Raw genomic sequence first — 14,508 nt, forward strand, 5'->3', positions numbered from 1 at the left:
AAAGTTCTTAAATGGATATATATTTTATATTTTTGAATTATTGATTATTATTGTCTCAAGTTTGAATTAGTAAAGTTATTTAATATTCATAAATTTTTTAAATTTGAATTCAGCACCCATTAACTTTTGTTTCTAGTTTCGCCATTTTATAGAGGCAAATGAGCACATTGTATATTTAATATTAGGTAGAATACCTATGTTAGTCCCTGTACTTATTTCATTTTGCCCTTTTAGTCCTCCTACTTCAATTTAAGCTCTTTCAATCCCTCTACTCTTTGAATGAGTGCAATCAAGTCCCCTAAGAAACATGGACTTGTGACAGATAAAAATAGAATGGAGGGAGTAACAAAAAAAAACACTGAAATAAGATATAAAAATGACAGAAAAAAAGAAACATGGATTTGTGACAGATAAAAAAGAATGGAGGGAGTAACAAAAAAAAACACTGAGTATAATAACACGAGGTTAATATCTTATTTGACTCTAAGGCAGGTAGTAATTAGAAAATGTCCAGTGGAAGTGCCATTAGAAACTGCATTGCCACAAACAACAGCAACAATAACAGTGAAAAATGCGGCAAAAAGTTTTTTAAACTACAAAAAGCAGTTTGAAGTACACTAGTATCTGTTTTTTCTGATCGTAAACCAGAATTGTATTACAAAGACGAAACAAACTGCTCGACGTAAGTTGAATATGACATTTTTCAATGAGTGAAAGTTGGAAACTCAAATACACATTCAAATAAAATTTCCCTGCGGAGAGATATCACTCAGGAGATGCTCATCAAGCTGCCGTTAATCCATGTTCTTCGCTGTTGGTTGGAGGATCAGAATCAGCAGCCACTGCAGAGGTACTTTCAGATTTTCCGCTCGCATTATCTTCTTGCACATCCATGTCGGAGTTCACAGCCTCCTCGTCGGCCTCAGCTTCAACCATCTCTTCATCAGAATCGCCTGCCAAAGCTTCTACACCGTTCGGGGTTGGACTGGATTGATGAACTTGGGGCTCATTTGGGGTTGGACTTGAATGATGAACTTGGGCCTCACTGCTTCCCTTCTCAGATTCTGCAGATTTCTGCAGCAACTCTGTGGGGTAAGGTTCGGTGCTCCTTGTTATCGTAGATGTTACCAATAAATTCTGTGAACAATTTCATGTTCATATAAGAAATTACCGAATTGCCGAGGACGTAAACAAGGACCAACTTTTGGCCAATTTGCAAAGAAATATAAAAGTATTTAGAGAACAATATATCTAGCACACCAACTTCAGAATAAATAATTATTACGATTTTATTTTGCAAGCAAAAACAAGCTCGTTGGATAAAATCCATGTACAACAATATGTTGAACCAAATATATGGTCGAGTGCACAACCTTAATTCTGAATGAGGAAAGAATTTTTACTTGCCACCAACCTTTCAAGCTGGATAACATTAAAGCTAACATTTGTGCTAAATAAGTCCAGCACAAAGAAGTCCAGCAAAAACAGAAACAGGAGCAGCATATATGTATATAATTCCCAAGCCTATTACATGGCATAAGTTGTAAGCCCGTAAACATGTATTTGCAGTTTAAAAGCGTGGGGGAAGGGAGGAAGTCCCAATAGACATACTCCATTTTTCACTAACTTAAAGTCTTAAAAGTGTTTATTCATTCCAACAATATCTCAACCACAAATCTGTATGCTATAGGTAAATGGCTTGACATCCCTAGAGATAATTTCTTCGTGACATCTGAACAGTGAAGGAAATTGAGACGCATAATCTCAACATCAGACCAGAAACTTATGCCACCAATTCAGTTTCCAGAAACTTCAAACCACTCATTACCTTTTAACAGTGACAGGCATAACTTAAAATGCCTATGCCACAGAGGCCTCTTTCCAAAGAATTGTAATGTGAACTATCTAGATCAGTAACAAACAACCTCTGCGCACATAGAAGAAATGAGAATTTGTTGACTGACTAGTCAAAAAGATGATATGTTGGAGGAATATGTCTACCTTAATGTATCCACCTTGAAACATACAAAAATGAGATCCATTTTCCAAAGGGAAAAATTTTCATTGATCCAAGATATTTTCTTAAATTATATGCTCTGTACAGGCAAGGCATAGACAAATCATTCACTACACTCATGCTTGAAAGTTAATGAGTACAAGGAAAGTCAGGAGATAACATGCAAGCCAGGAGATAATGGACTTTGTCCATGGGTCAACTAATATGTGAAGGGCATGATATACAGGATCATAGTGCATAGGACAAGATGCATCTTCAACTACATATGAAGAATATCTTTGCTTGATAAATCTACCAGACTAACTGTGTGGATATGGAAACCTGAAAATAAATGCTTCTGCATACAAACCTTCTCCAGAGCCAGAGCAAGCTTTGAGAGTGTTTTATACGTGCTTTTTGGAGACAGAAGTATCTGTTAAATGGCATGAAATCCAATCTCTTAGTATTAAAACTTTCAACTTCAACAACTATTAGAAAGAAAAGAGGTAAAGTCTGCATTGTAGGCATTCAAGCACATCCTAGATTATCAGCATAATAATCTCACAGAATGACATAAAGAGCATGATGATTACAAATAAAAGTGAAATCACCTCACAAAGCCTTTGCAATGTAAATGGAGGACCATCCGAAAAGCTTAACAGAGCTGCAAGACACATATCATAATAAGTAATCTGTTTTCTTATATCACCAGAATTGCAAAATTAACTGATACATCAGAATAGTTAATACCATGACAAAGGTATTTTAAATGAGTTTAATGAGTATTGGCATTACTACTTTGTAATTGCATGGTTAAAGCAAATAAGAGTATGATAATGTCACCATGACAGTATATTTAACTATGAAATTTTTTCGATTGTTAAAGACAGCTGAAATAGTTCCAAATATCTACTTAACCATATTCAAGTTATTGATGGAAGGAATGATTATATCTCCAAAGGACAAAAGATAAATGGAGTAGAATTGTCTGTTAAGGATAAATTAAAATTGGAAAAGACAAACTAGAGCGGACAGAATAATTGACAAAGCGAGTGGAATTAGTCAGTTTAGGAGTTTTTAAATGTGTAAACGTAGAAAAATCAGATAAATGCCCTTATCTTTAACCTCTCTCCCTCACTGTTTCTCTAATCATTTACTCTTCCTCCTTCCTACCTCTTCTCTTTCTTTGGTTCTCTAATCTCTCATGTGAGACAGATCAAAGGAGAGATAAGGAACTCTTCATCCTCTATCCCTTTGGTCTCTCATCTCTCCCTGATTTCTTGTTCACAAGAGATAGAAAGAGAAGAGAAAGAAGGGATGGAAGAAGGATGTTGGAGATCAAGGGATTAGTGAAGAAAGGAAGGGGGGAAGAAGTAAATGTTGAAGATGATGTTAAAGAAAGAGGAGCTGTGGGAGAGAGAAGGTAGAAGAAAACATGTCTTCTCTAGAAAAATTCTGCTCTGACCTTGACTGCAGTAGTATATATGCACAAAGCCAAAAACTCTTGGGGGTATACGTGCAATTTCAATATTTTGTTTTAGGGTATACTTACAATTCCATATTTTCCTAGGGATATACAAGCAACTACCTCAACAATTTGAGCGTTTGTTAATGATTTCTGCCTCTTCCCCTGTCTCTCTTTATTGCATGCATCATAGCAAATGGATGATACATTCAATCCACCAGACTAAAACTAAAACAGTTTCTTACCCATAAGTTCCTTTTTGTTTTTAAAAATTAAATATCCAAGAAGGCATGGTGTCAATTGACAATATAATAGTTGCAGATAGGTTCATCACTTTTTAGGTCATTTCACTTTTAGATCAATAATTTGTAGAGATGCTGCAACCTAGTGCCACAATTTACAGAGTTTAGTGTAACTGCTTAAATCGATCATTGAAATTCACAAAAACTAGTTTCAAACGATACATGCACCTGAGTGATTTCACAGGATGACCTAAAAAAGCATGTTGTGGATGCATCAATGGCGAGGGATTATTATACAAATAACCATGAACTCCATAAGCATGCAGGATGCAATTGTTCATGCATAGCCACATAAGTGGCAGAGAGATCTCGACCTTTATGGTCAATATATAAGGATGCAACCTACGTTATTTTTGTTATGTAGTTGAAAGTTTAAAAAACCTACAAAACGATTGATAGGATTACATTTCACAAATTACCTTCCTCCAACCTTGTTGCTAACTCTGCATAAGTTTCACCTGACAAAGAATTCGGCTGTGGCCCATCACCACCAACCATTTGGGATTCACGATATTCCCCCAACGCCTTGCAAAAGTAATTTCACAAGCACTAATTAAAATAAAATCATATGAATGCAAATTTTCATTGTTTAGATATTAGTAGTTTAACCAAATAATCCCAGATCATAATAATAAGAAGCATAAGATCACACAGAGGCTAACCTCCCAATACCTGTTTTAGCTGTGATGAAAGCAAGCTTCTCAGCACTTCCCAGTCATGCCTGGATTAGAAAGTAAATGGCACATTACCACACAGGACGAAAGTTTTCACAAGGGAAATCCAAATCTTGATCACATATAAATAGAAGATAACAGTTAATAATGAAATGAAGATACTAAACTACAAGCACATGCAATTTCGCAACTTTATGTCTGCTCTAACAAACTGCAATTGCTAATGAAACATAGCGTAATTAAAAAAAAAAGAGGAAGAAAGAATAATTTTGTTAAAAGATTATATTGCAGGAAGATTCACAAATTGCATAATAGAAAGAAGCTGCACTGTTTATTATGTGAAGCTGCATCATTAGTTTGCCAACATGGTCTTAAAATATATTGTATTCACCCTGTTCAAAAAACATGTTCACTTTGATAATTTGTTTATTCTCAAAATTTATTTGAAGCTAGATAAAAATGAATAATTATTTTAATTAAAAAAAATCAGTAATAATACTGGGAAAAGAATTTTCCTCTATCACCAGTACTGGTCATCAGGCCAATTCAAGATGAAATATATAATAATGAAAAGCATCAAATATGTATGACTGTTAAAAAATCATCACTAATGGTACTTTAGTTTCCTTTGAGTTCTTGTACGAAAAATTTTTAAAGACTCCTTTCAAATCCGAATAAATGCTAAAAGACCTTATAGCCTTTCAACCACAATCAAGTGAAAATCTCTTGTAGAAAGAAACATAGACACACTAGCAAATAAATTGGTTGCAGCTCCTCAATCCAAAAAGAAAAAAAAAACTTCTAGTTTATTCTCAATTAAGTGATTTATGTATGTTAACATCATAGTTATTAAAAGTGCAAAGGCACATCAAGGCGCCAAGGGGTCAAATCACCTAGGCCAAAGGCTTAGGGATGTGCTCTCGTAAAGCAAGGCGCAAAAAAATTTAAAAATTTTTAAAAAATCAGAAAATTCAAAATAAATACTAAAATTTCATTAAACAAGAAAAATCAAAGTTCAAACTTGGATAAAACATATACATAGAGCGAAGAGAATATCACCAATGTAGCAAAAAATCATCACATTAAGAAATACGATTATGGTTAGAATTTACTACTACTCTACCACTATTAAGAAGTACTATTATGCTAGAAAATCCAAATCGCTATCAAGTTCAATAGCTTCATCATTTTTTTTCATCATTATTTTCCCACTCATTCTCATATTCATCCTGGAATCTTCCTCATCCAATAACTCATGTTTATCCGGCTTTTAAAAACTAAAAAAAAAAACCTTTCATTTTCAAGGGTTAAGATTTAATTTGATATTATCTAATGGCTTATATTTATCTAGTTCTTAAAAACTAAAAATAAATTAAAAAAAAAACCTTTGTTTTGAAGGGTTGAGATTTAATTTGATAATCTTCTAATGCCTCATATTTATCCGGCTCTTAAAAATAGAAAAAACAATCTTCATATTAATCAAGCTCTTGAAAACTGAAAAACATTAAAAGAGGCTACAGGGCTACACTTAACTAAGGCACGCCTCAAATCTCCTCGGTCTTAAGGCAAGGCCACGTGCCTTGGGGTGCCTCGTTAGTATCCCGCACCTTTGCAGTTCCAAGGCGTTCAAGCTGGACCCTAGGCCTTGAGCCTGAGGGGTGCCTTTAATAGCTATGGTTAACATATGTATGTGAGATCGTGAAGAAGTCCAAGAGCAATCAGGAGGAATGAATGCAAGAGGAGATCATTATATATCAAGTTAAAAAATGCTCATATGATTGTTTATCACAGGAACACTATTTTTTGATCAAAAATCAATGTCCTAGAAAAGTTTCAAAAGAACATAGCAGAAGTAAAGCTTACCAGAATTTTCCAGTGGCAGCAATAACCTCTATTATGCATTTAGATTCTTCAGCACTGATGTCATACTTTGGCTCCATGTTCCTGCAATGGCACATGTAGAACAATACCTCATTAAAGCAGCATCCCCAAATTCTACTTAGACAATAATTGTGACAAGAAATTAAGACAATTTACTTGAAACTATTCCTACACAATTAATTCCAACCAACATGCATGATAACCAAAATAAAAGTCGGATACAAAAATAAATTCAAAATAAATTAACAATAAAATTTTAACAGAGTAATCAGAGAGTAAAAAAAAACCTCATAAATTTACTTGAAACTATTCCCAAGCAATTCCAGGCAGTTTTCTAGTCACTCATCTATGTATTAACCCTCCCTTGTCACCTTACATTTGTAACACAAACCCACCTAAACAACCTCATAAATGCACAACAATGTTCTGTGCTTAACTTTTTTTCTTTTTGTTTGATCAGCATTCAAGATACATAAAGCACTAGATCTAGCCACCACCATATAGCTGATGTAAAGCGACATCCACACAACTATAGTTCTACAATGTTTTATTTTTTCTTACATCATCCCCACTTACATTAGCCTAGATAATTGATCCATTGTGAAAAACCAGCAATATTTGATGAAAGAGGAGGACGAGTCCTATACACATCAAGATCTGTCCTTTTGCATGATAAATCACACCTTTGGAGACCAAGCCTCACGATCATTCGAGAGGCCTGGGACTGCAGCCATTGCAAACCATTGTCAATGCCTCCTTTGTTGACTAGCTCAGAAAATGACCACTAAAACATCCTTTCGGACTGTAGCTCCATTTCATTAATCTCAAAAGTCCAACTTTAGGGGAAGCAATATACCAAAGCAACTTCAACAATTGTGAAACATTCTGGAAGTCAGTAGAATTTTCTTTAGTCTTATATTTGACAACATTGGAGATGGATCCCAACTTGAAATTCTCTTTGTACATTGGTCAGTCACAGCTTGGCCTGCAAGATAGATCACACGGCAACATGCACCGAGACACAAAAGTATTACCTTGTCCAGTATGGTGCCTAAGGTCAAATTTTCATCTTCCCCAAGAGATGCTAAATGAGGTACTATCTACTTAGCTCCATCCCGGCACAAAGTTATGTATCTATTCACAACTTATTCTCTCTCGGACCACTAAAGATTCACACCATCAAATCAGATCCTGCTCCTCAACAGGGGTTATACTTTTGGCACAAAAAGAAAATTCAAAAGTACACCTTCACATTTGGGAAAGAAAATTTAATTTATATATATATATATATATATATATATATGCAGAATTCTCAATCTGCTCACTGCAAATAGGCAGGAGAGATTTAGCACCCATACTTATGGCTGTAAGTGAGCCAGACTTGATAGGACTGGAGCCCGGCTTGAGTTTGACTAGAAGTGGGTTACGCTGAACTTGAGCTCGGAATTAGCCCAATCATTATTTACACGAGTTCAACTCAATTTTAATTTCAAGAGATCACGCCCAGCTTGTTTTAGCTTGAAATTAAAAAAAAAAAGGCTTGACTTTGAGCTTGAGCTCGCTAAGTAACAAGCTTGTTTATAACTTCAACAATAAACAATGTAAGTTATATCATATTTTCAAATAAAATTTACATTTCATGAGATTCTAACCATCTATATAAAACTAAACAATAAATTTCTCACACTAACAACTTGAGTTGATTATTCATATAATGTATAATGATATAATGTAAAATATAATGAATTACATATAAAAAATATTATATCATAGTTTGGGAGCTATTGACAAAGTCTCTGATCAAGCTTGGCCAGATTACTTGAAATCTCTTAAGCCAAGCTTGGGCTACTTACAAACAACTCGAGCAATTGGCAGCCCTCTCCCCCTGTACCATCTTTCGGACACCACTCTTGAGGATCACACTAATCTATTCCTTAGGGATGCGCACATGAGGTAGCCTTGGAATCAGCATCACAACAGGCGTGGCATGAGATGTCTATCCTTTGTGAGGATGGCAATGGGTCGGGGCGGGGGACGGGGCACGCCTCTACCATCCCCGCCCCGGATGGCAATGCAGTGAGGCGGGGCACACGCCTACCATCCCCGCCCCGCCCCGCCCCATCCCCTTTTTTTTTCATAAACCGCCCATCCCGCCCCATCCTACCCAACTCATACTTACAAATAAGTAACTAAAATTCCTAAAAACATTTTTTAAATATATTTTTTTATAAAACATATAAGCTCATAAGAAATTTATTGAAATTTTTTTAAAAAAAATTCATTTACCCCTACACTATATAATATTTATAATAGGTTAAACTAATAGCAGGGCAGGGCAGGGCGGGCGGGGTTGGAACGCCGCCCCGCCCCGCCCAAAGCCGCCCCGTTCGGGTCTGATCAGGTCGGAAATTACGGGTCGGTTCGATTTTTGCCATCCCTAAACCTCTGCTCTCCATTCTTATATTGACAACCTTACAAAAAGAAGCATTGAATGTAAGCAAGCCTCAATCCTTTTCAAAACTCGTGATAGGCTAGCTGCTTTGCTTTGTTCTGTTGGAGAGACAGTGCTTATCATAAAAAGCTCAAGCTGTATCAAAGCTTGCCTTAGCCCTTAAGGACAATGATTTCCTTCAATTTTTTCAAACACAACAGCCTTAAGTTGGAGTTCACATGCAATGAGAGTTTGTGCCCTGTTTCAATTGAATTATTTGTACTCCTACATAGGGATTTGTAAGGCTCTTATAACAACCCAGCTATGCAATGCATCCTTAGTTCTTTGGCATGAATCAGGCTCTCCCCTGAAACTTTTCCCTAAAGAAAGTATCTCTCCTTTGCCATCAACTCCGCTCATTGAACTTATGTAATAAAAAGTTCACTTGTCTCCTCATAAACACTGAGTCTTAGTATAAGAATAGCCATGTCACCTGTACTGGTATCTGATCATAAAAATTCTCCAAATAAAACAGGTGATATACATATATATATATATATATATATATCTTAATCATTTTCGTGAATCTTTCCCTTGTGATCAAAGCAAAGAATAGTACAGAATCTTATAGGTCAACTTGAAACCATTACCATATTCCTAATCTAACATTATATCCTCATTCTACTTCATCATCAGATGTACAAGTTCAATACCATAAAGAATACCACAAACTCATAAATAGACAACTAAGCATACAATAGAAAATAACTCTCTCACAAAAGCCAAAGGAATAGTAGAACAAGTATTACTTAAGAATCATTAAAACTAACTTGCTTCTTAAGAATGAATATATGTAAATTAAAAAAAAAAAAAATTAATCTTATGGCATCTGTGATCCGATAAATATTTCAACCTTTGACTCAACATCTGAGTTAAACAAATTATTACTGAAGTAATGGTCTTTCATTCACATTCACAAACATTTCTGTGGTATTAGCGCTTCTGGTGGTTCTCATAACAAAATGTCTATATTTATGATAAGCATGCTTACTCATGATTTGGAAGATCTAGAGGTGCTTGTTCTGCACTATGATCAGCAACAATAGAGGAAAATGTTGAGGATGGCAAGTTCTCAACCACAGTATTATCCATCACAGCTTCTGTTTTGCAATGCAATTAAAAAGTTACAATAACCCGAAAGATAGTTAAGATAAACACCCAGAACAAATGCATAACCATGGAAACAACTAAAGTAACCACTTATAGCATATCAAAAGTACTTCCTATTAAGGGTTTAATATAGTACATACCCCTATGGGCTACCACAATGGAAAAGAAGGTAACTATATGCCATTCACAACCAAGGTAAAATGCCACAAAAGAAAAAGGATGGAAAGAATTGTAAGCCACAAAAAATGCCACGAGAAATTTGTGTTTATAAAGTGAAATCTTTAATAAAACCAACAAAAGAAATGAAATATTAAATAGGAAAAGGAAACCAACTAATCCTAAGATGCTTTGATTGCCTTCATGCAAAAGCCCTAATAACAGAAAATCTTTGATACAAACATAAATGATTCATATTCTCACATTCACAAACTAAATTAGGGTAAAAGTGTTAAATGGTAGTGTTTTACTTGCCAAGTTTTGATGCACTACCCTCACTTACATTATGTTGCTGTTACGGTTTTTTTTGGTGGTTTCATATTTTGTGTGAGGGTAATTTTATCATGTCGAGTTTTATCATACTACAGAAATTTATGTTATTTAAGCATTCCAGACGCACTCTAAGTGGAGTGACTCCTAGGAAATTTGAGAAAGAGAAACAATGTCTTAAGTAATTTAAAATTGTGTGTTATGAGTTGTATATTGGATTGTCTTGAACTTTATTGATGCTTAACTTTGAATGCAATTGGCATGTTTGACATGGTGATCATTCTAAGCTCTTACTCTTCCGTTTTGTCCCCTTGTTTGAGTTATTTGATCTTACGTGTATTGAGTCTATTGACAGCCTTGGGTTGCTACTAGTGGCATTGACGGCTAGGTCTTGTTCTGGTCTTTTTCTTTTCTTGCAAGAATTATATGATAGGCTATCACATTCTAGCATATCCGCAAACAAATCTGTGAGAAAATGGAAATCTAAAACAGAACACCTCAAAAAAGACAGTTTAGGTAATGGAGACTGAATCATACTAGTGTTCCCTGCTTTCTTTAGCACTTCCAGCCCTTTTTTAGGGTTTAAGCTCATACAACTTCAAATTCATAATTATAGGAATATTCCATGGATCAAGACGAACCCAAACTGTGAGTTTTACTTCAAACAATAAAAACAGAGAATAGGGGGGAAAATTAAAACTTTTGACGATTTGAGAGGAATTTACACACTTTTCCCTTCTCAATCTAAATTATTTTCGAGAGAAGACCAAAACAGTATTCAGAATAGAAACCGATGGCGTCAACAATAGAAATCGAAGCGAAAACCAAGGAGATCAAGAGGTCATCAAATCAAACAAGACAGAATCACAACTGAAATACGAGATGAGCAGAACCTCAACTTCGAAAGCCGGCGTTCCAAGGTCGCGGGGGCGGCGGCGTCCGGCGAGCACGGCTCCGACGGCAGATGGGCGAGATATGGTAGGCCTGTGCTAAATGGGAAAAGTAGTGGAAACAATTAATGTTTTTTTTTTTTTTAAGAAAACTGTCATAATAATAATAATAATAATAATAATAATAATAATAATAATAATAATAATAATATAAAATTTTGAACAAACAATTTTTATTTAAATATATAAATTTTTTATAAATAAAAGGAAAAATTACTGTTTACCCATCATGAATTTCAAATATTCCTAAACAGCCCCTCCAATTTTTACACACCCCGAACAACTCTTTCGTTATTGTTTAAGTTCCCTTTTACCCCCTATCGGTCACTTCAACTGGTCTATGTTATGAAATTTCATTTTTGTCCTTGAAAATAGTGGAAAAAAAAACTGCCAAATCACTTCATGTCCGACCTTTATGCATACAATTTTGCATTTTTTTTTTGCCTTCCTGCTTGTTTTTTGTCAAAAAAAGTTTAGAAAGCTTGTCACATCTTCTTCTTCTTTATCTCCTCATTTGGTTTGTTCGATTTGAGTTCTGCCAGTTTCCTAATAAGGTGAGAATTTTTTCGTTGCTCTCACTTTGATCATTCTGCGGGAGGGAGTAACAATGTATAAAAATGCATGTTTGTTATGGAGAGTTTTTGTGCTATTGCTAGATACAACGGGGAGGGACGAGTGCTAATATTCACGGCGCTGACTTCTTGGGAATCAGTGTTAGCTGAGATATGTGAGAGATGGGGTCTCGATGTTTCCCGTGTTAGGGTGAAGTTTATCACACCCAATGGACATAAAACGGTTTGTCCAAAAGAAAACGAGGTTGACTTTAAGCGCATGTGTCACGTGTACTCCATCTTCAAATGCGGTGTAGTCGATCTTGTTGTTGAGACAGATGATGTGCCATTATCATATCCTATTGAAAATGAGTTCTTCTCGTTGTAAAGTTCTTCTCTTTTATTCTCTTTTATGTTTATTTAGTTGTAGAACTTAATTATTGTCTAATTATCCCAGTTCCTGTTTAAACATATCAAGTTTCCATTTAAAAATTATCTTCTTCGCTTAAATTATTTTGTTTCTGTTTAAATATTTGTTTTAATGTTTAAATTTTCTAGTTATCGTTTTAAAATTTTATGTTCTGCTTAAAATATTGATCGTTTTCGTTTAAACTAAAGTGTTGGCAGGAATTCGGATTCTGCGAGCGCTTCCGTTCCACCTCATGGCGACCCTGATGGTGTGGCACGCCTTCTTTCCTCGTCAGATCAATTTGAAGTATTGTCGTTGGATATCAGACAACGTTTTCAAAGCGTAAACATTTCAGAGACGCACTTCAAAATTTTGCAATCAAATAGAATTTTGACTTCAAATTCCTAAAGAATGAAAAACACCGAGTGACTGTGGAATGCGCTGCTGATGGTTGTCAATGGCGTGTTTATGCATCAAAGGAATATAATAAAAATACTTTCAGAGTCAAGACAATGCACTTATCACACACTTGCGGTGGTGGAATTGGATCGGCGTCACATCCGAAAGTGTCCAAAAAATGCGTAAGCGCACGAGTGATTCAGAAGCTCAAGGACCGGCCTTTGTATAAGACCATTGACATTCAGAAGGACATGTTGCGGGAACATGGTGTCTACATTCCATACAAGTAAGCTTGGTTGGGAAAAGAGCATGCCCTGGTAATCCTCGATGACAGCGATATCTCCAACTACAATTTGTTGCTTTGGTACGTGGATAAGGTGATTAAGACAAACCCCGTCAGCATTGCGATTGTGGAAAGAGAAGGTGAGAGTTTTAAATGTGCATTCTTTTCTTTCAGTGTGTGTATCGTGGGATTCAAGAGGGCTTGTAGGTCGCTGCTGTTTCTCGATGGTACCCACCTCCTTGGAAAGTATCGGGGTAATCTATTGGGCGCCATAGGTAAAGATGGAAACAATGGCTTTTTCCACGTCGCCTCTGGTATTATCGACAACAAGACCGATGCCAATTGGACGTGGTTCATTTCCAAGTTAGGTGATGCTTTATATGATGAAGGAGATTATCAAGAGATAATTACATTCGTGTCAGATAGGTCAAGGGCTTTGTGAATGTCATTGCGAGATTCTTCCCTTCTTCTCCATATGCACACTGCCTTCAACACTTGAAGGCCAATTTTATGAAAGCGAATGTCAGACTTAGGAAAGCATTGAGAGAGGAGTGATGATCCATATACTTTCGTATTGCGTGGGCATCCACGGCTAAAGAATTCAATGATACCGTGAATGAACTACAGGCCACATCACCCGAAGCCTATCAGTGGTTGATTCATAAATTGGATATGTCACAGTGGTCGAATTATCTGTTCAAAGGTGAACGCTGGGGCGAGATGTATTCAAATGTCATGGAGTCGTTCAATGCGTGAATCAAAGAAGCTCGGCATTTACCGGTGATGAAAATGGTCGACTCCATAAGGTATTCGAATGTTGATTTTTATTTAACGCTTAAAAATTATTCATATCTTTTAAAAAGTTTTCCTTACTGAGCAAAAATCATTGTCTGTGTTCAACTATCTGGCTCTTCGTTTAATTTCTTATCCTATTGTTTAAATATCAGTGTCTTTGCTTAACCTTGTTTAAAGTGTTCGTGTTCCACGTTGTATAGGTTCAAGTTGATGCGCATGTTATGCAACCGTCATGAGCAAGCGAACAATGGGAGACTTACTTATACCCAGACATACATTCGAAGGTAGAGATACTTGTTGAGAAAAGCCGAAATCTTCATGTTGGTCATTCTGTCGATGATCATTATGAAGTGATTGATAAGTGCCGCAATTCTGTAGATCTTGCCAATAAAACTTGCTTATGTCGCAGATGGCAAGTTTATGGTATCCCGTGCAAACATGCTTGCGCTGCAATAATGCAGACATACACCAATATTCATCGATTTATTAGCGGCTACTTCACCGTTGACAATTACAAACTAGCGTATAAGAAAGCTATATTCCCCATACCCGACAATGAGAAGCCTATGGATAAAAATAACAACTGCATTTGCGACCACATGTGACGAGAAGGCAACCTGGGCATCTTAGACTAAAGAGGATCGAGTCGCAAGTGTCCAAGGTCTGCGAGTTACGTTACAGCCGCTGCCACGCGTCAGGTCACAATCGCATATCTT

The 14,508-nt window shown here is 36.0% G+C and overlaps 1 protein-coding gene across 2 annotated transcripts; it reads right to left on the reverse strand.

The window, feature by feature from the left end:
* Positions 1–565: 565 nt before the first annotated feature.
* Positions 566–11,411, reverse strand: LOC120265952 (serine/threonine-protein phosphatase 4 regulatory subunit 2). Of its 2 annotated transcripts, none has more exons than XM_039273901.1 (8): positions 11,299–11,411; positions 9,801–9,909; positions 6,301–6,381; positions 4,436–4,484; positions 4,183–4,288; positions 2,608–2,660; positions 2,367–2,429; positions 566–1,137 (listed from the first exon to the last, which is right to left on the reverse strand). In XM_039273901.1, the coding sequence occupies exons 2-8, from the start codon at positions 9,899–9,901 to the stop codon at positions 784–786; spliced, it is 807 nt and encodes a 268-aa protein (XP_039129835.1). In that variant the 5' UTR covers positions 9,902–9,909; positions 11,299–11,411; the 3' UTR covers positions 566–783. The 2 variants fall into 2 exon arrangements, with proteins under 2 accessions (XP_039129835.1, XP_039129836.1); XM_039273902.1 differs by having other exon boundaries at positions 11,305–11,405.
* Between the last annotated feature and the right edge of the window lie 3,097 nt (positions 11,412–14,508).

Source organism: Dioscorea cayenensis, chromosome 7 (assembly GCF_009730915.1).
Source record: "Dioscorea cayenensis subsp. rotundata cultivar TDr96_F1 chromosome 7, TDr96_F1_v2_PseudoChromosome.rev07_lg8_w22 25.fasta, whole genome shotgun sequence".
Classification (NCBI taxonomy): Eukaryota; Viridiplantae; Streptophyta; class Magnoliopsida; order Dioscoreales; family Dioscoreaceae; genus Dioscorea; species Dioscorea cayenensis.